At 53.6% G+C, this 25,389-nt stretch overlaps 12 protein-coding genes and 1 non-coding gene across 13 annotated transcripts in view; 6 read left to right on the forward strand and 7 right to left on the reverse strand.

Moving 5' to 3' along the window:
• PHACADRAFT_178098 (uncharacterized protein) overlaps positions 1-2,655 on the forward strand; it is a 10,786-nt gene extending 8,131 nt beyond the window's left edge. Inside the window, exons 4-9 of the mRNA XM_007400569.1 lie at positions 1,431-1,662; positions 1,715-1,749; positions 1,801-1,862; positions 1,919-2,111; positions 2,165-2,222; positions 2,282-2,655. Coding sequence (XP_007400631.1) covers positions 1,431-1,662; positions 1,715-1,749; positions 1,801-1,862; positions 1,919-2,111; positions 2,165-2,222; positions 2,282-2,447 — 746 coding nt within the window. The 3' untranslated portion in view covers positions 2,448-2,655. The remainder of the gene's footprint in view (positions 1-1,430; positions 1,663-1,714; positions 1,750-1,800; positions 1,863-1,918; positions 2,112-2,164; positions 2,223-2,281) is intronic.
• Positions 2,656-2,778: 123 nt separating this feature from the next.
• Positions 2,779-4,039, forward strand: PHACADRAFT_263608 (uncharacterized protein). Its single transcript, XM_007400570.1, has 7 exons — positions 2,779-2,864; positions 2,919-2,930; positions 2,998-3,066; positions 3,126-3,278; positions 3,331-3,378; positions 3,432-3,489; positions 3,547-4,039. The coding sequence occupies exons 1-7, from the start codon at positions 2,826-2,828 to the stop codon at positions 3,903-3,905; spliced, it is 738 nt and encodes a 245-aa protein (XP_007400632.1). The 5' UTR covers positions 2,779-2,825; the 3' UTR covers positions 3,906-4,039.
• An 822-nt stretch (positions 4,040-4,861) lies between these two features.
• On the forward strand, positions 4,862-9,871 carry PHACADRAFT_263609 (uncharacterized protein). Its single transcript, XM_007400571.1, has 17 exons — positions 4,862-5,176; positions 5,227-5,482; positions 5,536-6,539; positions 6,597-6,812; positions 6,863-6,921; positions 6,974-7,151; positions 7,213-7,803; positions 7,862-7,994; positions 8,044-8,090; positions 8,144-8,489; positions 8,543-8,758; positions 8,820-8,873; positions 8,923-9,013; positions 9,063-9,181; positions 9,239-9,364; positions 9,427-9,542; positions 9,593-9,871. The coding sequence occupies exons 1-17, from the start codon at positions 4,887-4,889 to the stop codon at positions 9,735-9,737; spliced, it is 3,987 nt and encodes a 1,328-aa protein (XP_007400633.1). The 5' UTR covers positions 4,862-4,886; the 3' UTR covers positions 9,738-9,871.
• A 39-nt stretch (positions 9,872-9,910) lies between these two features.
• Positions 9,911-11,443, reverse strand: PHACADRAFT_263613 (uncharacterized protein). Its single transcript, XM_007400572.1, has 4 exons — positions 11,103-11,443; positions 10,840-11,034; positions 10,501-10,783; positions 9,911-10,382 (listed from the first exon to the last, which is right to left on the reverse strand). Exons 1-4 carry the CDS (start codon positions 11,431-11,433, stop codon positions 10,253-10,255), a joined length of 939 nt encoding a protein of 312 aa, XP_007400634.1. The 5' UTR covers positions 11,434-11,443; the 3' UTR covers positions 9,911-10,252.
• A 930-nt stretch (positions 11,444-12,373) lies between these two features.
• PHACADRAFT_263615 (uncharacterized protein) lies at positions 12,374-15,053 on the reverse strand. Its single transcript, XM_007400573.1, has 9 exons — positions 14,933-15,053; positions 14,793-14,870; positions 14,611-14,733; positions 14,463-14,559; positions 14,305-14,410; positions 13,913-14,249; positions 13,610-13,753; positions 13,378-13,511; positions 12,374-13,328 (listed from the first exon to the last, which is right to left on the reverse strand). The coding sequence occupies exons 1-9, from the start codon at positions 14,957-14,959 to the stop codon at positions 13,049-13,051; spliced, it is 1,326 nt and encodes a 441-aa protein (XP_007400635.1). The 5' UTR covers positions 14,960-15,053; the 3' UTR covers positions 12,374-13,048.
• A 270-nt stretch (positions 15,054-15,323) lies between these two features.
• On the forward strand, positions 15,324-16,192 carry PHACADRAFT_263617 (uncharacterized protein). The gene is made up of 3 exons (XM_007400574.1): positions 15,324-15,507; positions 15,564-15,766; positions 15,828-16,192. Exons 1-3 carry the CDS (start codon positions 15,384-15,386, stop codon positions 16,110-16,112), a joined length of 612 nt encoding a protein of 203 aa, XP_007400636.1. The 5' UTR covers positions 15,324-15,383; the 3' UTR covers positions 16,113-16,192.
• Positions 16,193-16,314: 122 nt separating this feature from the next.
• PHACADRAFT_263618 (uncharacterized protein) lies at positions 16,315-17,218 on the reverse strand. Its single transcript, XM_007400575.1, has 4 exons — positions 16,918-17,218; positions 16,565-16,864; positions 16,484-16,514; positions 16,315-16,431 (listed from the first exon to the last, which is right to left on the reverse strand). Exons 1-4 carry the CDS (start codon positions 17,194-17,196, stop codon positions 16,382-16,384), a joined length of 660 nt encoding a protein of 219 aa, XP_007400637.1. The 5' UTR covers positions 17,197-17,218; the 3' UTR covers positions 16,315-16,381.
• Positions 17,219-17,403: 185 nt separating this feature from the next.
• Positions 17,404-18,811, forward strand: PHACADRAFT_152270 (uncharacterized protein). Its single transcript, XM_007400576.1, has 6 exons — positions 17,404-17,509; positions 17,568-17,677; positions 17,731-17,834; positions 17,891-18,003; positions 18,056-18,404; positions 18,457-18,811. Exons 1-6 carry the CDS (start codon positions 17,448-17,450, stop codon positions 18,703-18,705), a joined length of 987 nt encoding a protein of 328 aa, XP_007400638.1. The 5' UTR covers positions 17,404-17,447; the 3' UTR covers positions 18,706-18,811.
• Positions 18,811-20,340, reverse strand: PHACADRAFT_263621 (uncharacterized protein). The gene is made up of 3 exons (XM_007400577.1): positions 19,539-20,340; positions 19,156-19,486; positions 18,811-19,105 (listed from the first exon to the last, which is right to left on the reverse strand). The coding sequence occupies exons 1-3, from the start codon at positions 20,057-20,059 to the stop codon at positions 18,983-18,985; spliced, it is 975 nt and encodes a 324-aa protein (XP_007400639.1). The 5' UTR covers positions 20,060-20,340; the 3' UTR covers positions 18,811-18,982.
• A 364-nt stretch (positions 20,341-20,704) lies between these two features.
• On the reverse strand, positions 20,705-21,847 carry PHACADRAFT_104693 (uncharacterized protein; the record flags this gene model as incomplete). Its single annotated transcript, XM_007400578.1, has 4 exons — positions 20,705-21,282; positions 21,331-21,427; positions 21,493-21,614; positions 21,664-21,847. The coding sequence occupies 4 exons, from the start codon at positions 21,845-21,847 to the stop codon at positions 20,705-20,707; spliced, it is 981 nt and encodes a 326-aa protein (XP_007400640.1).
• Positions 21,848-22,982: 1,135 nt separating this feature from the next.
• PHACADRAFT_263626 (uncharacterized protein) lies at positions 22,983-24,567 on the reverse strand. Its single transcript, XM_007400579.1, has 6 exons — positions 24,293-24,567; positions 24,219-24,236; positions 24,043-24,167; positions 23,880-23,988; positions 23,496-23,816; positions 22,983-23,441 (listed from the first exon to the last, which is right to left on the reverse strand). The coding sequence occupies exons 1-6, from the start codon at positions 24,533-24,535 to the stop codon at positions 23,058-23,060; spliced, it is 1,200 nt and encodes a 399-aa protein (XP_007400641.1). The 5' UTR covers positions 24,536-24,567; the 3' UTR covers positions 22,983-23,057.
• Positions 24,568-24,713: 146 nt separating this feature from the next.
• PHACADRAFT_t142 lies at positions 24,714-24,816 on the forward strand. Its single transcript has one exon. It is a non-coding gene; the product is annotated as a tRNA-Pro (tRNA).
• A 120-nt stretch (positions 24,817-24,936) lies between these two features.
• On the reverse strand, positions 24,937-25,224 carry PHACADRAFT_263627 (uncharacterized protein). The gene has a single exon (XM_007400580.1). It carries the CDS (start codon positions 25,182-25,184, stop codon positions 24,990-24,992), a length of 195 nt encoding a protein of 64 aa, XP_007400642.1. The 5' UTR covers positions 25,185-25,224; the 3' UTR covers positions 24,937-24,989.
• Positions 25,225-25,389: the final 165 nt, after the last annotated feature.

Consider the following 25,389-nt stretch of genomic DNA (forward strand, 5'->3'; position numbering starts at 1 on the left):
GGCATAGCATGCGTGCTCCTCACGGAACTTATGCACGAATTGCACCGCGAAGTGGGTTAGCAGTCAAAGGAATAGATGTCGGCGCCGGGGTGGTAGACCAAGATTACACCGGAGAAGTGCGTGTAGTGTTGATCAACTCCACCAATCAACCATTCCAGGTACACGCCGGCGATCGAATCGCACAAGTCATTTTGGAACGCATTGCGTCATGCGATATCGAGGAGGTGTCAAGTTTAATAGAGACTCAACGAGGATCAGGAGGTTTTGGATTGACGGGTAAATAATCGTGAGGACACGATTCTAGATGGGGGGGTAATGTCATGAATATTACACATTCCGGATGGTTCTCCCGGATTCCATGGTATTCTCTTACTTTCCATACACCTCCGTATATTCGTAGGATATTCTAAATATTCAGTCTGACATGTATATAAGGAGCTCATACTGCTCAATAACAAGCCAGACTCGAGCTGGTCTTTCCTCACTCACTTTCCTCTCGTCTGTCTCCTCAGCTTTGTCGTAGCTCAGTCCAGTTGGATTGTTAGTTGCTGACACGGACGCGTCCATGTGACATGCGTAAACTGGTGCCGCCCGGCACGGGAAGTTCTTCGGAAATCGTTCGTCTCTCATGTTTGGGAATTCGTCGTGCATGTGCCAGCTGCCCTTGGAGGTGCACTCCCAGGTGCCCTCGACAGCAACCAGGATCGGTCTGGGTTCCTCACGAACATCGTCCGTCCAGAGTCATGGCCACCTTGGTGGAAAAGCCCTCGCAGGATTCGGTGACGGCGCATGCCCTTGAGGCTAACGTTCGTACGGCCGATGCCACAGACGAACCGCCAGATGGCGGTCTGCGTGCCTGGATGTGTGTTGCCGGCGGGTATGTTCTCTGGCCCCTCTCGTGGGCAGCTTTCCGCACCTCATGTTGCGTGCTGCAATAGATGGCTCGCTTGCTTCTCAACGTTCGGCTACGCCAGCTCTTTCGGTGTGTATCAAGACCTGTACACACTCACAGGCATGTCCTCCGCCTCCAACATAAGCTGGATAGGCTCCCTGCAGCTCTGCCTGATGTTCATGCTTGGCATCCTCTCCGGCAAGCTCCTTGACGAAGGGTACTTCCACCACGTCTGCATCAGCGGGAGTGTGCTCTACGTCTTTTCGTGCGTGCTCCTGTCGTATAGGTGGGGTATGAATGACACATAACTCATGCTGTCAGGATGTTTATGCTCTCTCTGGCGGACACGAGCCGGTACTACCAGGTCCTACTCTCTCAAGGCATCGGCATGGGCCTTGGCGGAGGCTTGGTTCTTATCCCAGCTATCTCTGTACAGGCACATCACTGGAAGAAGCGGCGCTCGCTGGCTATGGGTATAACTTTTACGGGCAGGTCTCTCCGTATCTATCCTACACCGCTATCTCATCACCTCAGCTAGGCTCCTCTTCCGGCGGCGTCGTCTTCCCCATCATGATAAACCGGCTCCTTCACAGTTCGATCGGGTTTGCATGGGGTACTCGTGCATCGGCGTTCTTGATCACGGGCCTGCTCGCCATCGCGAATTGCCTCATGAGCACGCGCTTCCCAAACGCGAAGACACGCGCAAATCGTCCGAAGCTCAACCTCAAAGAGAAGTTGACGGATGCGCCGTTCATGATCACTGTCGCTGGGTAAGTAGAATGCAAACTGTGTACCAACCGAGGGCTCACGGGCTCATAACAGGATCTTCCTCATTTGTTGGGGACTGTTCTTGCCTTGTGAGTAATTCAAAGCCATCCGAATGTGCTCTGATATGACATGCATGCCAGACTTCTATCTACAACTCTTCGTCACTCTACACGGTCTCTCCTCAACTTTTGCCTTTTACACCGTGCGCCTCTACCCACATCTTCTTGCCGCCCTTCCCTCTGACCCTTGTTCCTTCAGCTGGCGATCCTGAACGGCGCCTCGACATTTGGTCGCACACTGTTAAACTCGCTTGGAGACGTGTACGGACCGTTGAACCTTCTCTGCGCCGCCGCAGTCGTCACAGGGGCCCTCATCTTCGCCATGTTCGGCGCCTCGAATACCGCAGGCGCAGTTATCTTCGCTATTGTGTACGGCTTCTTCTCTGGTGGATGTACGTGCTCAGACCGCATCCCATGAATCGAGCGGCTGACCAGCGCGAGACAGGGCTCTCCCTCCTGCCGCCCTCGCTGGCGCTCATGTCGAAGGATATCAACGAGATTGGGTGAGCTGTGCCCTTCGGCGCGATGAGCCTGCTATTAAAAGCCGAGCCGGATGCGCCAGTGTTCGTATAGGCGTCGCATATTTTATCACATCCTGGGCCATGCTCACTGGAACACCTATCGCCGGAGCGTTGTTCATGGGTAATAACTGGGGGAAGCCAATAGCCTTCAGCGGGGTGAGCGATCCATTTTTCTGCATCGGCCCTTGGGGCTTAGCGTGTGGTTGAATGCTCTAGGTTGTAGCACTCGCTGGCGCAGCCTGTCTGATCGTTTCGAGACAGATGTATGCCAAAAGACGGGGCACGCAGAAGATCTGAGCTTCGTCATGCTGGGCTCTTGGCTCCAAGTTGATGGACAGTGTTTGCGCTTGTTTGCTACCTAGACATGCTTGTATCTAGACATGCTTCGGAATACATGGGTTTGTGTTGCTGGCACGGCCGAGCGGGAAGGGTCTGGATATGGAAGGGCGCATCAATTGATGCGGCTGTACGTCCATGACGTCGTTGTCCTATTGAAGGAGGACATATCTGCACTTCTCGCTCTGGACTACCACTTTGTGCTTGGTCTTACATATTCCATTTCTCAGTGTCCAAGTTCTACACACGATGGTATCACGCTGGATCCCTCTTGAAAGCAATCCCGAGGTCAGTCTAGCCGGATGCACAGGTGAATGGAAGCTAATTACAGTTCTGGTGTAGGTGATGAATGCGGTGAGACTATGTGCACATATTGCCGACGGCACATCGAGCTAAATGCGCGTATTCGCTCACTGCCCAGTGGTCCGGCAAGGCTGGACTCGTACTCGAGCAGGACCGTTTCACCGATGTCTACGGCTTCGACCCCAATGTGCGCACCCAGATCACTGGTGCGCATTAGCATCATGTTGATCATTCTTGGCGTTGCAGTTGCTCGGTATGGTACCGCAACCTGTCAAGGCAGTCGTTCTTCTGTTTCCGATAAGCAAGGAGTATGAGGAGAAGCGCAAGGCTGAGGACGAGAAGATCGCAAAGGAGGGGCAGCACCCTATAGATCCTACGATCGTGTGGATCAAGCAGACGGTACGCTGCTTCACATCTCAATGTGCTCGATACTCATTTTTGTGGTGCCCAGATCCAAAACGCCTGCGGCACAATGGGTCTCCTGCATGCGCTCCTGAACGTAAGGACGATCATTTACTCTTCGGGAGCCACGTTCATCGAACGCCCACGCAGTCAAACGTGACACTCGAGCCTGAGAGTGTGCTCGAAAAGTTCATCGACGAATGCAAAGGTGCGATCTTTTTACATCCCCGCCTCTCATCTTGGGCGTGACGCCGTGTGTCTGCAGACAAAACCCCAGAGGAGCGCGCCAAGCTGCTTGAGACGACGCCGCTCTTCGCCAGCATCCACGCCGAGGCTGCAGCGTCGGGGCAGACGGCGGCGCCAGACATCAGCGAAAGCGTCGATCTACACTTTACGTGCTTCGTGCAGGCTCCAGACACCGCTGCGCGCGACCAGGGCGTGCCAGCGCCAGAGGGAGCGCGGAGACTCATTGAACTTGACGGCCGGCGCGCGGGGCCCGTTGACCGCGGCGTGTGCGATGATCTGTTGGCGGACGCGGCGGCGTACATCAAGGACAACTACATGAAGGACACGACGAGCGTGAGCTTCAGTATGCTCGCCTTGGCGCCGCCCGCGGATATCTAGGTTGCCGAGATATGTGGAAATCGGGAGGATGACCACAAGTTACCCAGAGGTTTGGCATCGCAGTGTTGCGTTCAAGGGGAAGATGTAGCTCTCTTCGTGGCGAAACAAATGAATAGCAGCTCGCTAGGACCTGGATCTTGCCATGGTAAAGGGCATGAAAAGCAAATTCCACAGTCTTTGAGCGCTCTAAGGTAGTACTGTACCGCTGGACAACGGAAAGAACCGCCACGCGGACTCCGATGCTGGGGGGTGTTTCAAAGAGGATTAAAAGGAGTTCGTTGATTGGCTAGGACGCATAGTAACGCGCGCGACGCGTCGGGGAGCGCCTTGACCTTACTCAGCACGGGCATATGATAATTATACAAAGAGCCGGGCGGCAAGTCTGGGGACGCTTTGCGCAATCGCTGTCGCACTCGCCGTGCTCAAGCCTCCCATCGCCTCTCACGAACGTCGAATGGCAGGCCAGGTCATCTGCCACGACTCAGAGGGCTGGGGCCCCGTCTCACGGCTCAGGCAATTCGATCTCACTCCGTGCTTCGAAGAGGGCGTCATCCTGTCATCTCTGCTTGTCATCTTCGTCGTGTTTGCAGCCTTCAGGGTCTCCGTCTTCCGCAGCTTTGAGGGCCATCCGAGGAGCAGGAAAAGCCGATGGATCCTGTGGGCAAAACTTGTGCGTGCTCCGTTCATGCTGCCAGATGCATCACAACCTGACATGAACGTGTGATCGGACAGACGATCCTCGCACTAGCACTCGGTGCAAGTCTATCGAACCTTGTCCTTGTGGTCGCCATCCGTAGACCGGTTCCGTTAATTCAGTCTTACATCCTTGAGGTCATCGCGCTCCTATTGGCCCTTCCCCTGACCTACCTCAATCACTACCGCTCGCGGACCTCGTCAAGCCTCTTGCTGCTCTTCTGGCCAGCATACCTCGCAGGTCTTCTTGTCTGGGCTCGCTCAGAATGGATGTCACACTGGGCTGCGATGCATCTGGTCATATTCCTGAAGGCTGTCGTCGCTGGCTGTGGACTTATCGCGTTCGCTCTCGAGTGCTGCGGCTCAGAATTCACAAAAGAGGACCATCCTGAAGTTGCGGACAATGAGAGTCCTCTGTTGACGGCCAATATCTTCAGCATCTGTACATTCTCCTGGATGTCTAGCCTTATGAAGAAGGGCGCGACCCGATACATTACCGAGGAAGACTTGCCGTCCCTGGTCCCTAAGGACGAGTCGGCAAATCTCGGGAAACGGCTGCAGGAGTCGATGAAAAAGCAGTGCGCACAAGCTATTTTGATCGATGTTTCACCATCTAACCGCCTTGCAGCAAAAATCTTGCCGTCGCCCTCTTTGCGGCATACGGCGGACCCTACGCTTTCGCCGGCTTCCTCAAACTCGTCCAGGATTGTCTTGTTTTCCTGCAGCCTCAGCTTCTTCGTTGGCTACTCTCGTATATTTCTGCCTATCAAAGTGCCAGGCCAGACGGTATTGTTCAGAACGGCGCGCCCAGCCCCTTTGAAGGGTTCGCTATCGCTGTCATCATGTTTTGTGCATCCATCTGCCAGACCGCTATCCTGAACCAAGTAAGCTTCATTTTTCGCTTGCTCTTAGAATGAGGCTCAGGTGTGCGTCATAGTACTTCCAACACTGTTTCGATACTGGTATGCGTGTTCGCGCAGGTCTCGTAACAGCCATTTACCAAAAGGCACTGGTACTCTCGAACGACGGGCGCAGCAGCGCATCGGGCGACATCGTTAACCTCATGTCTGTGGACGCCGTGCGACTCCAGGACTTCTGCACGTACGGCTTAATCGCCATCTCTGGACCCTTCCAGATCATACTGGCCTTTACGTCGCTGTACAGCATCCTCGGCTGGCCTGCCTTTGTCGGCGTTGCTATCATGGTTTTCTCGGTCCCGCTCAACACGTTCATCGCGCGAAAGCTTAAGAAAATGCAGGAGAAGCAGATGAAGAACCGCGACCAGCGCACGCGGCTTATGAGCGAGCTGCTCGCCAACATCAAGAGCATCAAGCTCTACGCCTGGGAGAACGCGTTCATGCGCAAGATCCTCTTCGTGCGCAACGATCTCGAGCTCAAGATGCTCCGCAAGATTGGCATCGCGACGAGCCTGAATATGGCGCTCTGGTCCGGCATCCCGCTGCTCGTCGCATTCAGCAGCTTCGCGACGGCCGCCCTCACGTCAGATGCGCCGCTCACGAGTGACAAGATCTTCCCGAGCATCTCGCTCTTCATGCTCCTCCAGTTCCCGCTCGCGATGTTCAGCCAGGTCACGTCGAACATCGTCGAGGCGCTCGTGTCCATCAACCGCCTCTCGGCGTTCTTCGGCGCGGACGAGCTCCAGCCGGACGCGCGCGAGGTCGTCGTGACGAAGAGCAGGCTTGAGATAGGCGATGAGGTGCTCGACATCCGTAATGGTGAGTTTACGTGGAATAAGGACGCGCAGAGCCCGACCCTGGAGGGAATCAATCTTACCGTGAAGAAGGGTGAGCTCGTCGGCGTGCTCGGCCGGGTCGGTGCCGGGAAGACCAGTCTCTTGTCTGCTATTGTTGGCGAGATGAGGCGCATTGAGGGAGAAGTGCAGCTGAATGGTAGTGTCTCCTATGCCCCGCAGAACCCTTGGTGAGAGCTGTATGCTTTTAATTGTAGAGCCATGGGTACTGACGGCCTATCTCAAAGGATTATGAGCGCGACCATCCGTGACAACATCGTTTTCTCGTACGAGTACGATGAGGTGTTCTACGACATGGTGCTGGATGCGTGTGCCCTCCGACCGGACCTTGCGCTCATGCCGCAGGGTGACATGACCGAAGTTGGAGAGAAGGGTATCACACTCAGTGGCGGTCAACGTGCCCGTATCTCGCTTGCTAGGGCCGTGTACGCCAGAGCGGACCTGTGGGTTTTCTCATTTTCCTCTGAAGTATTTCCCACTCACCCACTGCCAGCGTTATCTTGGACGATGTCCTCGCTGCTGTTGATTCACATGTCGCTCGGCATGTCTTTGGTAATTATCAGCCAGAATGTTTTATGGTAGTTTGTTGACAGGTTCGCCGTAGATCAGGTGATCGGTCCGTACGGTTTGCTTGCCACAAAGGCACGGATCATCGTCACGAACAGCATCGCGTTCCTGAAGCACTTTGACAAATTGGTCTACCTGCGACGTGGTCTGATCCTTGAGAGTGGATCCTTCGACGAGCTGACAGCCAACTCAGCGACCGAGCTGTACAAGCTAATGTGCGTCCTCATGTTATCGGCTATTCAATGACGCTGGCTCACTTAATTTTGGCCGTGACAGTAAAGGACACGGTTCTTTGACGTCCTCTGGCATCGCGACCCCCTTCCTGAACGGCGACAGCTCGACTCCATCCTCAGGCACCGCAGTGGACTCACGTGAACTCACGGTCGAGCGCCTCGAAGACGTCAACGAGAGGCTACAGCGCAAACAGAGCTTCGCTAAGGCCGTGCTCGTGCCCTCGCCAACTACGCGCACATCGTCCTCCGGCGACTCTGGGCCCTCCAAAGAGCACATGGAGCAGGGCCGTGTTAAGCAGGACGTCTACGTCCGGTACATCGAGGCTGCCAGCAAGATCGGCTTTACCCTGTTCGTGCTCGCGATGACGCTGAGCCAGGTCGTGTCTGTCGCCGCAAACAACACGCTCCGTGACTGGGGCGAGCACAATCGAGAGGAGGGCAGCAACCGTGGTGTCGGCAGGTATCTGATCGAGTACGGTCTGTTCTCACTCTCGAGCACCCTGCTTAGTGCGGCGGCGGCGATCTTGATTTGGGTATTCTGCGCGATTCGGAGTGCGAGGAGGTTGCATGACTCGATGTTGTACGCTGTGATGCGTGCGCCGATGTCGTTCTTCGAGCAGACTCCCACTGGACGGTGAGTTTGTACTCGTCAAATGTTTTGCATGACCAGCACTGATGACTATCGCGTACAGAATCCTCAACCTGTTTTCGCGTGATATTTACGTCGTTGATCAAGTGCTCGCGCGTGTCATTCAGAATGTGGTCCGCACGTTGTTTGTTACCGTGATGATTGTCTTGGTCGTTGGCTACAACTTCCCACTCTTCGTGCGTAATCTCTACCCGTCCATGCATACGCCCATCTGACCCCAAATAGCTCGTCGCTGTACCTCCTCTCGCCTGGTTCTATGTCAGGGTAATGATGTAAGTACCGACGTCTCTAGACCACACCCACGCGCTCACTATATTATCCGCAGCTACTACCTCTCCACCTCTCGAGAGCTCAAACGTCTCGACGCTGTCTCGCGCTCACCCATCTTCGCCTGGTTCTCCGAATCCCTCAATGGCTTGTCGACCATCCGCGCGTTCAGCCAGCAATCGGTCTTCATCTCTACAAACGAGCGCCGCGTAGACCGCAATCAGATCTGCTATCTGCCGAGCATCTCCGTAAACCGCTGGCTCGCTGTTCGTCTTGAGTTTGTCGGTGCGACGATTATCTTTATCGCTGCGACGCTGTCGATCGCAGCGCTCATGACGACTGGCGTCGATGCGGGCCTCGTCGGCTTCGTCTTGTCATACGCGTTGAATACAACGAGCTCCTTGGTATATCCTGTCGTGCTACCTGTACAGCCGCAATACTCATGGAAGACTCACAGAACTGGGTCGTCCGTTCGATTAGCGAGGTCGAGCAGAATATCGTCAGCGTCGAACGTATCCTGCACTATGTCGAGCTTGAGCCGGAGGCCCCTGCTGAGCTGCCTGGCATCGACCCTGAGAGCTGGCCGTCCCAGGGCGAGGTCGAGTTCAAGGACTATGGTACTAGATACCGTCCTGGTCTTGACCTGGTCCTAAAGGATATCAACATCAAGATTGTAAGTCTAAAGTCCAACAGCTCGCGAAGCTACTTTCATCCGCTGACATAAATCACTGTAGAATGCCAAGGAGAAGATCGGTGTGGTGGGCAGAACAGGGTCTGGGAAGTCTTCGGTAAGTGTGAATACTGTACGTCCTGCACCGTAAGGCTGACACTGTTCAGCTTCTCTTATCTCTATTCCGTATCATCGAGCCCGCACAAGGCACCATTGTTATTGACGGCGTCGACGTCACAAAGGTTGGCCTCCATAAGCGTACGTCCCTCCGACACTCCAACTTTCCCTGTGATTAACAACAGGACAGTACGCTCTGGTATTTCGATTGTCCCGCAAAGCCCAGACCTCTTCGAGGGCACGATACGCGAGAATATCGACCCGACAAATGCGTCGGAAGATGCTGATCTTTGGTGGGCTCTTGAGCAGGTATTCATCTACAGCTCCCTATATCGGTACCACAGGGAGGCTGACGGCAATGGCTAGACACACTTGAAGCAATTTGTTGAGTCCCTGCTCGGAGGTTTGGACGCAGCCGTAAGAGAGGGCGGTTCGTCGATGTCCGCCGGACAGAGGCAATTGCTGTGCTTCGCACGGGCTTTGTTGCGGAAGGTAAGTCTGTATACGAATGTAGGAAGTGGGCATGCGAGTCCTGACTGCAAATATTCCTCTAGTCGAAGATCCTTGTGTTAGATGAAGCGACTTCTGCGGTTGACCTAGACACCGACCGTGCGATCCAAGAGATTATTCGTGGACCACAGTTCAAGGACGTCACGATGCTCACGATTGCGTACGTGCCCTACAAATGAGCCTTGGGATACTTACCGACCACGCATACAGGCATCGACTGAACACTATTCTCGAATCTGACCGCGTCCTGGTTTTGGATGCCGGCCGCGTCATCGAGTACGACACCCCTAAAAGCTTGCTCGCCCAAAAGGAGACGGCATTCTATAGTCTTGCACAGGAGGCTGGCCTCGTTTAGCCTTACACCCATACGACCATCACGTTCACACGCCATAGCAAAAAAGCTATCGATTACGAACATACACAATGTATGACACCGCATCTTTGTCCTACATAGCATGCTAGCTTGTGAATCCAGAGTTGTACGGACTCATCAGTATACGACAGTAGATGTAAGATACAAGTTTTTGTGGGTTCTAATCCGATGCGCCCATCTGAGTCATTACAAACTTGCAAACGTCGACAGAGAAAAATCATGTTAGGAAAAACAAAGGCCCAATGTTGAATTGATACAGTGTCGAGACGGTGGTAGTCTGAGGCTTGATGTGGTTGAAAACATGATAGGTGAGTTGAATCGTTTGATACACGCGGGGCATAGCCAAGTGTGCCGCTAGAATAAGTGCAATGTGATGGAGTGAAATAAATTAATCGCGAGCCCTTGTTGAAGGACGCGCGTGGGTGGACTTCGAATCGAATCGAAGGGTATCACGGGGCCCGGCAAATAAACCATGGCAGACACCGGAGGGGACGACCTCACCGGCCCCTGATGAGCGTGAGGAACTCTTCGCGCGTCTTCTGCTGGGTGCGGAAGCAGCCAAGCATGCACGAGGTGACCGTGGACGAGCCGGGCTTCTGGACGCCGCGCATAGTCATACAGAGGTGCCTGCGGGTGAGAATGGCGGCGTCAGCAATTTGGGCCGAGTCATACGTGGCGCAACATCGCAACAGACGCGCCGTCCAGCGCAAAGCGACCCGAATGAACGAGCAGAGGAAAGACTCACGTCGCCTCCATAACCACAGCAACACCGCGCGGCTTGATCGCTTCCTGCACTGCGATGGCAATCTGCTTCGTGAGGCGCTCCTGGACCTGCAACCGGCGCGAGAATGTCTCTGCGATGCGCGCGAGCTTCGAAATGCCGAGCACGAGCTTGTTCGGGATGTAGGCGATCGCGACTTTGCCGGTGAAGGGCACGAGGTGGTGTTCGCACAGACTCGCGATGTCTATGTCCTTCACAATCACCATCTCGTCGTGGTCCTCGGCGAACACAGCGTCGTTGATTATGTCTGCAGAGCGAGGTCGGCATGGGGAACGCGAGGAAAGGAATAGGGAGGGAATGTACCTGTTAGCCGTTCCTCGTAGCCCTTTGTCAGATACATCAATGCCTGGGCGTACCGCGCCGGCGTGCGCACAAGGCCCTCTCTGTCTGGGTCTTCGCCAATGCATTCGAGCAGTGTTCGTACGGCGCCTGCCAGCTTCTCTTCGCGTGCAGCTCTCTCTTCTGGGGTAGCATTGAGGCGTGCAAGCGTGGACTTTGCTTCAGGTGGGGTAACGTTCTCGGTTGGTGAGGGAGATGGTGGTGCTACTTAGGAACAGAAGACATACCTGGCCAACCGAGGCCGTTAGGATCTGGTAAGGGACTGCTTGCCCCAGCAGTTGAATTATTCAATGGCGTGGCTGCCCCAGACGACAGCCTGAATCCGTACCCTTCATATACATGTCCGTGAGCCTGGCGTTGGAGCTGGCTCGGGCTCGATGGCTCGCTATTCAGCATAGCGATCTCCCCAGTAGCGTCCAGCCCCTCCGTGCTGTTGACTCGATGCTTCTTCGTAGGCTCGACGAGTGAAGAGGGTATCCGCTCTTTGAGTTGGAGCCTGCGCAGGCTGTCTGAGAGAATGGAGCTATGCGAGGCGTTGTCGATGGGCGGGAGGGACATCCGAGGCGCGTTCTACTTGGAGGGGACTGGGGGACTGTGAGCACTGGAGGGACGATGCTTCTCGAGCAAAGATTATCGGGCTCTTCAAAGCTGCGATCAGACGCCTCCGCACCCAGCGGATCAATGATCCCACGAATCTTCATCTCCGACGTCTCTTCGGGCCGCCTGTCTGAGGAGACGCGAGATGACTTCTTTGTCTACATAGTAGTAGTTCACTGTTTACGATTGACTGTTATGCGCGACGAAAGATCATATCGGCCGCATGCGCGTAACAATAACCTCGAAGATGTGCCCCCGATGCTGAGTCTGCATTGTGCACGAGTCTGATTATCATGTAGCTGGAGCAGCCAAAGATATATACTACACGAAAACCTCTGCTAGCGCATCATGGCTGAGCGCTGCCGCGAGCGATGACTGGTTTTCGGTTGCTGATTCCAGTAAACCAATATTGAAGAGGCCAGAAGTCTGATTACTATGTAAAGTATCCGGTTAGTATACGGAGTCTCGCACGTGTAGAGAATAAGCAGCAGTTCATTGGTACGGCATTGTGCATTAAATATGGCTAACGGGTGCTCTCCGCACCTGCTCACAGCATGTCGGCATCAGTATAAACGGGAAGCGACCAGACATCCTCCACACCTCTTTACCTGTCATCGTGGTCTGAACCTTTTGCTCGAACTTGCGGTCGAGAGAGGTAGCAGCCAGACCTATTTTGCGAGGCGAATGCAGATACCTAGTCATGGCGACCTTGTAGCCACGGAAGCTCATCATCCACCACGCTAGAATAGACGTCATATAGCTGGAAGAATCCGCCGAGGACATATTCATGATTTCGTGCGCCCTATAGATATGAATATGTTAGCCTACACTAACGTTAGTACGCGCAGGCCTTACCACGACCTGGCAGTGCACGCCAAGAATGAAGCTCATTCAGCCGATGCGACAACGAGGTGGTATTGTAGCGACGTTGCAACAGACCTATTCTGTTCCTATCCACCCTGAGAAGAAAGGAGGAGACGACGTAAAGCAAAATACATGAGTGGGCCACTGTGATGAGATCGAGAATAGTCGATGACAATGCTAATTACCGAATGTACCGATATATGTAAACTAGTAAATTGTGGAAATGACACGTTGGCGAAAGAAGGGTGAAACACGCGGATAGTAACTGGTAGAGATGAGAGGCCCGGAAGGTTCTAAAGGAGTGAACATAGCAGCCGCTCACCAGGCAGCACGCGCGCAGCTAGCTGAGTAACATCGACTCTAGGGCGTATACTAGAGTGTACAGCCGAGCGAAGGACGGCGGGGGAAGGGCCGCACGCAAACTGGATGGAAGACAGGTGCCAGAAACAAGGGAGCGTGAGGCCGGCAACGAAGCTTGCATGAGGTATACATGGGGAACGTGCTGTTGCAGTGGGGTTGGGGAGATATGAAAGTTCAACCGAGGCATTTGCGGCGGAGGACGCGGCCCACCATAATTAGTGCAAATAGGGATATCGATATGTGTTCACCCAAGAGAAGGGAAGCGCATAACCGGGGCGGCGTGGGACAGGGATCCCAGGCGTTCGGAGAAAACAGAGTGACCAGCATCAGAAAGCGACCAGACGAGAGTCTCTTAGCAGGCCAGTCCTTTCTCGCTTGCTGTTATATCGTGCATGGGCATCGCGTTCGAGTCCATCGTCATCACGTCCGTTTCGTGCATTGGTTTATGGCCATACGCAGACCCGTTGACGCTGTCCGGGCGGATGTCACCGTCACCTGCCATTGTGGTGGGTGTTACTGGCCGTGAGGATACGACGCCGGAGGAAGAGGTTGCGGTAACGGTCGAGACTATCTGCTGATTTTGTGGATAGTATGAGCGGCGCTGCATCCTCTTGAAATCGTACGTAGTGAACCTGAAAGTAGCTGTCAGATTTGAATTAGGAAAGCAAACAACAGACATACTGCTCCTCCATTTGCCGCATCTCTGCACTGAGGTTGTTGATATCTTGCACCTTGCGTTGGCGCGCCTTCAGCGGGTTGTCTTCCAAGAGAAGCTCCTCGAGTTCGTGGGATGCATCAAAATTGGCCTTCTTGGACTGTTGTCGAAGATGAAACATATCATCAAAAGACGTCAGTGATAATTAGAGACCAATGATCCCCCGGTAAACCGTAACCGATATAAATGAATACGTACGTCCGGTACGAAAGGCGCTGGTTGCGTCTTATCCCCCAAGGTGTCCCAGTCGACGCTCTCGAACCACGGATGTGTCTTAAGCTCTGCGAAACCTTCACCGTCTGGCTTGCATCCTAAACGTCTTGCGGGATCACGATCGAGGAACTGGCGTAGGGACCGATGTCAGTACCGCTCAGCAACGAAAACCTCGTGGCATCAATCAATGTCTTAACTGTGACGCTGTAGTCACAACCGGACAGTCCAACGCGAGGTAGCCTGGACAGCAGCGGCGCAATCGATAGCCCAGATATTGAGCCAACTCACCCCCTTCAACGCCTGCAGTCCTGCTCTGCTGCACTTTGACTCTGCGTCCTCCGGGAAGCGCAGTTGGTCCTTAGCGATGCTGTGCGTGAGATCGCTGTTTGTCTTGCCGCGGAATGGGCGCCTTCCAAAAATAAGTTCGTAGGCGCATACACCAAGTGACCACCAATCAACGGTGTAGGTGTATCCCTTCTTCGCCAGAATTTCTGGTGCCATGTAGGCCATCGAGCCCGCAACACCATGAAGCAGACGACGTTCGGAATAGTGTACAGCGATATTGAAGTCAGTTAGGTGTGCGTGACCCCGCTCGTCCAAAAGAATGTTGTCCGGCTTGAGGTCCCTGCAGGACCGCAGGAGCGTGAGAAGACAGCCTCAGCGGAAAAAATGTGGCATACCGATGAATGATCTTCTTCTCATGAAGGAAGGCCAGCGCTGAAGAGATCTCAGCTACATAGTACCGCACGACCTCCTCCGGTAGGGATCCTAGCCGTTCTAAATGGACTGCACGGAGATGGGTTATGTCTCACAGAGCTTTCGAATGCGGCAGACTCACATCGTAAGTCCCCTCCCAGCATGAGATCCAGCACGAAAAAGCAGTTCTCGTCGTCCTGGAACGCATAACGCAAGTTCACAATAAATGGATGGTCGATCTGCGGGGAGTCCTGTGAGATAAGCCGCAGACGGAACTCGGAAGTGCGCACCTCTTCCAATAGTCTTCGTTCCTGTATAATGTTCGCCACAGCCTTCATCTTCACAGATTTGGTTTTGTTAATGTATTTGAGTGCGTACAGTTCGCGTGTCTGCTTGTGCTGTACCACGCGGACCTACAGCACCGGACAGAGTGCTTAGCGGTAATACCCCGCGAAAGATACGGCGTACTAACCTTGCCGAATGCTCCCTTGCCTACACAACGAAGAAGAACAAAGTGGAAGAGGTTAACATCCCCGTCGAAGTCTATCGGCTAGAGTAGACCAACAATCTGGGTCAGACAAGTCAGACAGGGCTGGATGAAGAGAAGCGGACCGTTGGTCGACAGCACACGGCGCCCATGATTGTCGTAAAATCTCGTGCAGCAGGTTGGTGGATCAGAGGGCGGGAAGGACGGGAGCGTCGGCCACGGCTGGAGGGACAGAGGGAGAGGGACGCCGGCGGAAAGGAATGGCGGTCAGAGACAAGCAAAGGAGTTGGTCCACTGTGACCGTAGCGTGACGCCGCAAAGCGTATCAGTGCCTGTGACTTTCTGTGACAACTTTGGCAACCGCTAAATGGGCGCTCTTTGACCATGCAGCTCAACATTATGTAATCTCGCATACCTTAACTCGTTTTAGCGGCTCGTTTATTCCCTGCAAAATTCGCCTGGCTTTTCTCAAGTCCTGCATCGTAGCTGTCACCATTCCTGCACGCCTTGTTCTCTGCTCTTCATCCTCTCCAAGTCGCTCCTTTGTCCTTACACTCGTCCAGTAACGCCGCCAGCATGCCACCCTTCCCTGACTTTCTTCGGCCTCTCGTCATGTCCGGTCCATCTGGCGTAGGCAAGAGCACACTACTTCAACGCCTCTTCGCCGAGTTCCCAGATAAGTTCGGCTTCAGCGTGTCTCGTGAGCACTTCTGGCTCTCTTTCATCCTTTGCGACTGAACCTCTGCCGTCCTTCAGACACCACACGCCTTCCCCGCCCCGGTGAAGTCCATGGCAAACACTATTACTTCGTTTCGCGCGATGAGTTCCTAAAGCTCATCGATGAAGGCGCTTTCATTGAGCATGCAGAATTCTCAGGCAACTTCTATGGCACATCCTTCATGACAGTGCGTGAGGTCTCTGGCGCTGGTCGCCGCTGCCTCCTCGACATTGAAGCACAGGTACGTGGCCTGTATATCTCCGGAATACCGCAGATGCGGATTGCCGTGTAATCGTCTCTAGGGTGTTAGGCAAGTCAAAAACACCGACCTCAATCCTGTATACCTCTTCATCTCGCCACCATCCCTGAGCACCCTCCGGGATCGCTTGCGGGGTCGTGGCACCGAAAGCGAGGCATCTGTTGCGAAGCGGCTAGCGATGGCCCTGAAGGAATGTGACTATGCAAAAGAGGACGCGCATGATCTGGTCATTGTGAATGACGACCTTGATCGCGCCTACAATTTATTCAAGCGTGTTGCTTTAGGAGAGAATGTTGACTCGGACAGGCTGCCGCCCCTGGATGATTAGGGCTGTTGATACATTCCATATGGGTCTCTAAGATATAGATGTTATGTACTGGCAGTCAACGGAAAAATTAGAATTTCAGCACATCCAGAATCAACTGATTTGCTCACTAAATTTCAAGTGGCGTGTCCGTCGCAACATGCGCCGTGAGTCTATCCGCGTCTTGCACCACCAGCCTCTTCGTACTTCGTCCCCAATCATTAGGCACAAGACCATTTGTTCATCTCCACTCCAAACAGCTCCTCGAATCCCTTCTCCACTTATATCCGCACTCACACACGGAAACGAAGGTATGCCATGAGCAAAGCAGAACAACCGGTAACTGTCAGACAGCTGTTGGCAAATGATACTCAGAACAAACTCGACGAACTGACCGAAACCGACAAGATATTGCAAGGTTGTTGCCTGATTGGTTATAAACTCCGAAGTCCACAAGGATGTTAGGCACGACGCACCTTGGAAGATTGGATCGATGTACGCAGAGCAGCAATCTCCTGTTCAATCCGCGTATCGACCTCCTTGATCTTGAGTTCCTGACCACTGCTCTGCTCGCGCATGCGGCCTTTCTCCAAGTTTAGGTCGAGCCGCACTCCAGCCTGCGTTCGCGTGATCTCCTCCCTTAGCCTCTGCTTGAGCTTCTCGATATCCGTAACAAGCCTGTCGTTCTCGGCCTTGAGCATTGCGAGATCGTTCTTCTCCATGAGCTGCAGCTCCGACTTGAGCTGCGCAAAGTCAACTTGCTGGGTATAATGATGCTATTCTGCACTTCAGGAATGAATTTCGAGGTTAGATGGCGGACAAAGCGGACCTTCTCCTGGTCCGCCTTCGTGACCATATTGCTCGTCATATTCCGTATACTCTCGTCGATGACCTCGGCCATCGCGGTCATGATGCCCTCCGCCTGTTTGCGGTTGAGACCTTCCCTCTCAAGCCGCTGCACGAAGTGATGTGTATCAAAGTGGAATTCTAGTCGCGGCGGCGAGCTGTGCAAGGCCCTCTTCGGCCCCACGGTGGGAATACGACCAGCGTACTGGGCGAGTGGCATCCTTGAAGCACCTGCAATTCCTGAGAGAGCGTAGTAGAGCATATTGTATATTGCTGCAGATGGATAGATTATGGGTCGTTGTAGCGTTGGGTGTAATGAGCGGGCGGCGGATGGTCGTGTCAGGGCCAAGATACAGGCGGCGTACGGTCCAGTACGCGCAGGCGCCTGCGGCGCCACGCGGACCTTCAGCCAATCAGCGAGCGGCCCTCATATTTTCCTCAGACGCTGCTCAAGTTTTGTGCCTTCCACCGTTCGCTCTGATTGATGACACCTTGCTTTCCCGCCCATTCAAGATGCAGAGCGACGACGTTATATGGTCTGTTATTAACACACAATTCTGCTCGTACAAAGTCAAGTGAGTGAGACTTCGGCTATGCCGTCGTTTGATCTCGCTAACTTTACGTCCGGCTCAGAACTACCACGCAGAACTTCTGCAGAAACGAGTACAATGTGACGGGTTTCTGTACACGCCAGAGCTGTCCGCTGGCCAATTCAAGATATGCCACAGTACGAGAGCATGAAGGTGGGCTCACTCCCCCCGTTTGTTTTGGGACCTCGACACTCATCGCGTCCCAGGCGTGCTATACCTGTACATCAAGACTATTGAGCGCGCACATTCACCCAAAAACATGTGGGAGAAGATACGGCTAGCAAATAACTACTCTACCGCCCTTGAACAAGTGCGTAACAACTCTGCATGATGCGAGGGCCAGGCGGACTAATGACGGAAGCACAGATCGACAAGGAGCTCATTCACTGGCCAAGTTTCCTAATCCACAAATGCAAGCAGCGTGTAACGAAAATCACGCAGTACCTCATCAAAATGCGCCGCTTGCGGCTACGACAAGAGTGTGTCTCGTTTTCGCCCTGCGCTGCTCCCTTGCTTACTTGGTATCTCTAGACCTAAGCTCGTCGGCGTGAAGAAGAAGCTCGAGCGGCGCGAGGCAACACGTGAACGCAAGGCGCTGTCCGCTGCGAAGCTTGAGCGTAGTATCGCAGCCGAACTGCTCGAACGCCTCAAGTCGAAGGCGTACGGCGACGCCCCGCTGAATGTGAACGAGGAGGTATGGCGGCAGGTGCTCGACCGAGAGAAGGCGGATAAAGAAGGCGTCAAGCTTGAGGACGAAGAGAGCGAGGAGGAAAACGAAGAAGAAGAGATGGAGGAGGAAGAGGAGGGCTGGGGCGATCGTGAGTTCGTGAGTGATATCAGCGGGGACGAGGATGGGCTCAGTGATGTGGAGGATGCCTTCGTGAGTGTACCTGGACTATGCGGACATCGCGTTATGCTAATATTACTTATAGTCGGAAGACGATGGATCGGACGAGGAAGAGGGGTCAGGCGAGGACAAAGACGAGCCTTCAGAGGAAGAGGACTCTCCAAAGGGCAAGGGTAAGGTCACGCTCGGCAAGCGGAAAGCACCTACGAGGCCATCAAAGCCACCGAAGAAGAGGCCGGAGAAGAAAGCGCGGCGGGGACCTCGTGTGGAAGTGGAGTACGAACACGAGATGGAGACGACACCCCTCACAAAAGAGGCGTTGGCAAACTGGTAGCAGTACTACTTCACTTGATGTCGTTTACAACCTTCGCATTTCGTGTCCATACCCAACACATCTTTCTCTGCAAGAGCGACCTTAACGCAAGAACTAATAGTATGCAAGACATTGGACTGAGATATAAGTTACGTATCTATGTGGGGACACCATTACGGTAAGATTGAAGTAAAACATAGGAATACATACCCAAAAAACAAAGAAAAGATAAGATAGTGTACGATTGCTACAAGAAGCCTCTTGAGGGTTTTCATTGCCAGCGTAGCATGCCATCCGGTTACTCTGTCCTGCGCGCCAGCCTCCTCCTGATCTCGATGTCTTCCCTCGTCATCCGAGTGCCGAGCAAGACATCCCAGTGAACGAAGAAAGGCTGTGCAAAATTGTTCTTGATACCGATGACCTGGATACGGCTAGTCAGAACAAGAACACCACGGGCAACACACCACACACCTGATGATGAATATCATGGTAGTCCGCGTTGTTCTCGCAGAACATCTGCAGAGGATCCCAAGGGAAGCGATATCCACAATGGTCGTCCACTGTCTTGAGCGTCGAAACAGCGAAGAGAAGGATAGTTTCTCGAGTAGTCATACACGCGATAGTCTCGGCGAGAACTGCGCCAACGCTGTCGAGGAGGAAGCCTTCGAGTGGATGGTTGTACAGTGCCCCATAAGCATACGGGACATAAAGGCGGTGATGCACGGAATGGAGCGTCTTGTACAAAAACGTATTCATGTGCATGGCGCGATGAAGGAAGTATTCCCATGTGTCGATGATGAACCTTCATTCAGGGTTAGAACAGGTGGCTAGATGTCAGGAAGAAGCAGACGTACATGCCGAAAAGGAGTTTTGCAGTAGGTATTGCCCACCAGTACACGAAGTACAGCATTTCGTGTCCATAGGTCAACCACAAACTCATGCCTTGGTGGTCTCCGAGTACCGTCCTCAAGATGCTGAGCAATGCAGGGGCCTTTCTTGCCATACTCGCCACATGGTCTACCAGATCTCCTGAAGGCTTGTCCTCTATCCACCAAAAGCCGACCGCCGTCTGTACAATGTGCTGGAGTACGACCGCTTTGAGGACATCCCAACGCGACGCAAGGTTGCGCGACTTCACCTCCTCGGAGTCGTGAATGCGATAGGGGTCAAGCGCCTTCCAGTTGGAGATGTCGAGAAGATGGAAAAAGAGCGACGCAGCCCAGTATGCGATGACGGGCGCCGCTAGTGACAGCAGGTGGTCTGGTAGCCAATCTGAGAGTGAGGGGCGAGCGACATAGTAGAGTGGTTTTGCCGCGGTGATGTAGTTGACTTGCGACTTCGAGAGCAGAGCCAGGGCCGGCTCTGTAGAGTTCATGGCTAAGTCGAGGTCGTTGAAGCGGTCAGACAATGACTCGACAACGCCTACGTCGTCGAGGGCTACAAGGTGGCTGGGAGTAAGAGGATCATGAGACTTCGACTTACTGCGGTCGGGACGGGCGCTAGGCGGTGGCGGCCGTCAAAGGTGTCGCGACACATCGCGGCGGACCGCGGCAAGTCTCAGTTCTCTTTCCGTTTCAGCAGTCGTAGTCAGGCCTAGTCAGGCCTAGGACTTCCTCGGTGAGTAGCTTATACCTATTCGCGGCAACGCTACTGGTGCTAATAGTGAAACACACCAGTTTAGTACAGTGGTTTTATTAGTGGTATAGGAGGGCACGCTTACGATACTCGGAGAACTATGCAAGAGAATTGTACACATGACAATAAAGTAGCCGCACTTCCATCTATGTGGCGAATTACCTCGAGAAATGGTAGTAAAACCCAGGCAACAAAAGACCTCCGTGCAGAGCAACAGTCTCGGAGCGCAGGTCGAGAATTAAGAATTAGTGCTACTGATGTAAACTACGTCAGGAGTCATGGTCCAGTCGTAATTTTGAAGCGTCTTGAGTCATATCATTCTATGTCATTACCGCAGGTCAGTGGCAGAGATTTCAAGTCGCGTCAGTACACTCACCATATCTTTTTAGAGCTTCGCTGTTGGCAACGCACTACGCGTGTCTCTCCAGAGAGCTTTGATTGCACCCCAGTACCCCTCAGGATCGACTTTTGCGTGTGACACATGTGGGATGTTTTCAGATATCTCCGCGCGCACGTCAAAGCCGAGACGTCGCGCTTCGTCCATATGTGCCTTCACCTGATTGAAGCGCGTCATAGTATCCGCCTTGCTCGCGAAGTAGAGTCGTGGGACGTCACCCTGGCCAGGGGTCGTCGAACCGCGCCCCTTGCGTTCTTCGCCGATCCGTTTCGCGAGCGGGACGAGATCAGGCGAATTGAGCCGTCGGCGCAAGTCAACGAGTACCGGCGAGAGACCATACGAGATGGCGAAGAGCGAATACAGGAGCGCGAGGATAGGCACGGCGAGCACGCGCTTGACGGGGCTGCGTACTGCCTGAGTGAAGACGACGACCATGCACCGAAGCCCATTACTGTCTGGCACTGAGTCAAGCACAAGCGCAGCGGGATTCAGGCCGCCAAGGCCTGATGGCGTCTTTGGTCGCTTGGCAAGAAGTTTAGAGAAGACGAGAAGTTGCATCCCGCCGCCTATCCAAGCGGTGAGTTACATCTCGCCGCTCGTTGCGAGGCACGCACCATTGGACATTGCGTGCAAAAGGACACCACGCCATTGCCTCCCCTCATCAAGTCTAATCCTATCCACAAGGTCCGCCGCTGGTTCAAGGAGGGCCTCCTGCCGTAGTGCACCGTCTCCGATCAATTCGGGTTGCCGTGCGAAATTCGGAAATCATCACTCACCCGACCTGCTTGCGAGGTCCAGAGCCACGAGCTGTCCGCTTTCACGAGCACGAGTGTGGAAGTTGGATAGATGCTTTTGAAGCCATCTACATATTTCTGTTCGTGTGAGAGTCGTGCATTGACTGCGAGAGGTTAGCCTTATGCTCTAGCGGACGAAAGGACGCAACCTACACCACCCAAAAACTATTATAACACTGTTCGTCCGAACATCAGCTAACGGAACAGCCTTGTATTGGCAGCTTACGCACGAAGGAGAGGACGGGTCGGGTCCATTAGCTATGATGTCGGCAGGTGACACGAAGACATGAGAGTTGACGCGATTCAACTCAGCTGAACGAGCAGTGAAGGTCTGCATGTCCGCGAGAGCATTCAAAACGGGGGCGAAGGAGAGTGGGGGAGGTTGGGAACGTAAAGAAAAAAATTGGTCGCCTATGAAGGATTCCGACCACACTTTTTTCCGGACATGTCAGCGTTCTGCCGTTAGGAACAGGGCAACCAGGTCTGCATTGTGATTGACTCGCGGGGACTGTGGCAACTAACTAAGTACGTGAGATACTCGGCCACTCGGCAACAGTTGGCAAAGGAGGTAGCTCCGGGAAACAAAATTGGCGTCCATCATGATGCTACTTGCCTTGCTACCCCTGTTGGCCCACGCTGCTACCGGCTGCGCAGCCATCGCAACTTCTTAGGTCTCCGTGAGCGACAGCGAAAGACTTGTGAAGAGTGGAACCTACCGTAAGCGCCGACCACTGAAGCGGCCACCAGACCGCGAAGACGATGTAACAGATCCACGTGTTCTAGGATTTACCTAAACGGCGGCATCAAGGTTCAGCTAATCACCCGACAAAAAATGCAGGTTGGTGAGAATGCAACAAGTACAGGAAGACAAGCTTGCAAAGCAACATGACGTAGCACATCCAGCCCGTATGTCCGAGACCAACGGCATCCTCTTCCCTGGAGGCTTGTTTTTGCCGTATCATGCGGGCTTGGGCTTGCCCTGTGCCCTTGAAAAGGGGGCAGGGACAAACTCAAAGCCACCGATGGCTGTTGTCCCTGGAAGTTGGAGATGATAGGTACGCATGCCCGTGCGACTGTCGAGGATCTCTGCGCAGGAAAGGATCCGTAGGGTGCTGTAGTGGTTGAAAGGCGTGGACAGAATTGGTTGAGTCCGGCTGCCAAGTGGCCGCAGGGTCCTGGTGATTTAGTGTGCGATGGCCTGAGTGAACCACAGGAACCATATTAGGGCGCGTTCATCCACCCGTCACGACAGACGCGAGCCCATGCAGCGTCCAATGAGATCCAAGCTCAGGTTCGCGTTGTGACACCATGTGCTCCCGATGATACCACAGCCCTGCTAGGCCCTGCTGTGTGTTCCTTTAGGGCAACAACGGCGTACTGGGCGGCGTGAAGAAACAGATTGCAGAGAGCAGCTCGTTTAACGCGTGGGCTCTACAGCCGACCACCAGTGGATCAGCAGTCAGCAAGTGCTAGTCACAGGACCGAGTCGGATTTACGCGGCATACAAATGTCGGTACAAGAAATCAAGAATCCGCTCCAAGCACCAGTTACCACCCAAAAATCAAGTCCGACACCTGACCTAGGACACTTTTGGACGGAGTCGACTGCGTCCCGCCGGGCTGCAGAGGCAATGAACCGACCACTGCTCCTGGCTTGGGTAATGGGAAGCCAGGCCCGTTTCCTGGCGTGGGCTTCTTGAATGCGGATGCGGATGGCGCAAGCCTAATGGGTGTACCGAGGCTTGCGTTGAGCGTGGGCGAGTGCACGGTGCTAAGAGCCAAATCGGCGTTGGCTGATGTCGATTGAGAGGCAAAACCGCGAGCCGGAGAAGTAGAGTCGGACATTGTGATCTCCGGAGTGGAAGCTTCCGGCGGCGAAACATATGGGCTTCGAAGCGAGGTGCCTAACAGAGCCTCCGCCTGGGTCGGATCCTTTCACTGCGTGTCAATATAGAGAGGATACCGTGGAGGGTAAGAAGAACGCACAGCCCACTTTACACCGACCATCCATGATCCTCCGAGCACCTCACCGTTCTTGCGCACGGCCCTCATGGCTTCCGCTGAGTTGGAGTAACCTATTCTGAAGCAATTTGTTATCTCCAAATTGGGATCTACCTCCGTGGCGTCGCCAAGCGAGCGGAAATATTCTGCTGCAGCACTATATCTATCGGGTGGATAACCGAATACGATGACATAGATAGGCTTCTTTGAGGGCGTTCCGGATGCATGACCCTTTGGCGTCGCAGGAATTTGGCTCTGAGATGGCCGGAAGATGGAATTGCGCACTGGAGTGTCCAAAGAGACCGTCTGCCGCGGCCCAGTCAGTATCTCGAGGTTGACAGTATTAGGAAAGCCAGTGCGATATCTCACCGAAGGTCCGCGCCGAGATGCGAAAGCGTCATAAAGTTCGTCTGGAATGTCGTTAACCGAGCTCATCGGCGGCGCATCTTCGTCGGCAAACGTCTGTCTTGAGCGATGTCTAACAGAGCGCGGATGGGTGAATAAGACCGCGCTCGATTGCGATTCAACACACCTCAAAGTCTCAAACATGGAGTCCATTCCGAAATCAGCAGCAGATGTACCATTGAGTGCGTGGTTCATTTTGGCTTTTGTCTGTACAACAGGGACATCATCGTAGCGTGGACTTTGAGAGGTAGCCTGTAAGAGAGTAAGGATTTTGAGTAAGACATAAGGCAGGATGTGACTTACAGTGCTTTGACTGGCACTCTGCGATGCAACCAGTCCATTAGCAGACTAGTGGTGTCGAACAAGGAGGAGCTTACGAGTAAGTATCCGGGTTGATAGTGGCCCCTCGACTGTGTAAGCGTATCGCTCAGCGAGCCGCCAACATTCGTGCTACCAAGCGCACCAGAGCGCAAGCTCGGACTATGTATCGCCGCCTGACTCGTCATACCCGCGACCATGAAAGGTTGTGAATGTGAATGTGGAAAGCCTGGTCGGTGTTCTTGACCATGGTTCTGATGCGAGCTAGAAGTATTGGACGGGTAAGATGTGCTAGAAAACATAGCCCCAGTGGAAATAGATGCGCAGGGGGTTTGTACAGCGGAAGATTCACGCGCCGAAAACACAGCGAATTGAGGAGAGGCTGAGGCGACTCGCGCGTTGTGGCCGTCGCACGTGACAAACTAACTAGCGTTTTTCTCCAAAGTCAATAGTATATCTATGACTCTCACCTGTGAGCAAGGCTCAGTGGTCTAGTAGTATGATTCCTGCTTCGGGTCTTTAAACCCAGATTTCTTCAGTCTGAAATTGCAGGAGGTCCCGGGTTCAATTCCCGGCTGAGCCCTTACTTTTCTTGTTTGATTTTCCTTTCTTCTTTTGTTTGACCTTTGAAGTTTGAAGTGATTAAGGCTCCAACCGTTTAGTTTACGTTTAAAATTTTTTTGTAAACACACAGTAAACGGTTATAAACGTTTATAAACAGTTTATAAACAGTAAACAAACAGTTAATATGTACAATCACTTTTTCTTTGAGGATCGTGCCGGAATAACTTCCAGAAGGCCTGCGCGAATCCATTGCTTGACGCACATAGCCTCTGTGACAGTCTGTGCCCGGAAAGAGGAGCGAAGATCGGTACACAAGTGTCGAGACGCCGAAAACAGTCGTTCCACTGACACGCTTGTTGCGGGAATGGCCAGAAAGTCGCGCGCCATACGGCTTATGATGGGAAATGCACCTGCGTGCTCCTAAAGAGTTGGAGTCAGTCACAAGATTTGTACAAAAGCAAGGACAGCTCACCTTCCACCAGGTCAGAATAGTACTATGCGGCTCAACCGCACCGCCTTCGCCCGCAAGATACTGCTCAGCTTCGTTCCGTCGCAAGACAGATGCAACGGTTGCTTGTGAGGGCTGCAGAAC

This window comes from Phanerochaete carnosa (assembly GCF_000300595.1).
Source record: "Phanerochaete carnosa HHB-10118-sp unplaced genomic scaffold PHACAscaffold_11, whole genome shotgun sequence".
Classification (NCBI taxonomy): Eukaryota; Fungi; Basidiomycota; class Agaricomycetes; order Polyporales; family Phanerochaetaceae; genus Phanerochaete; species Phanerochaete carnosa.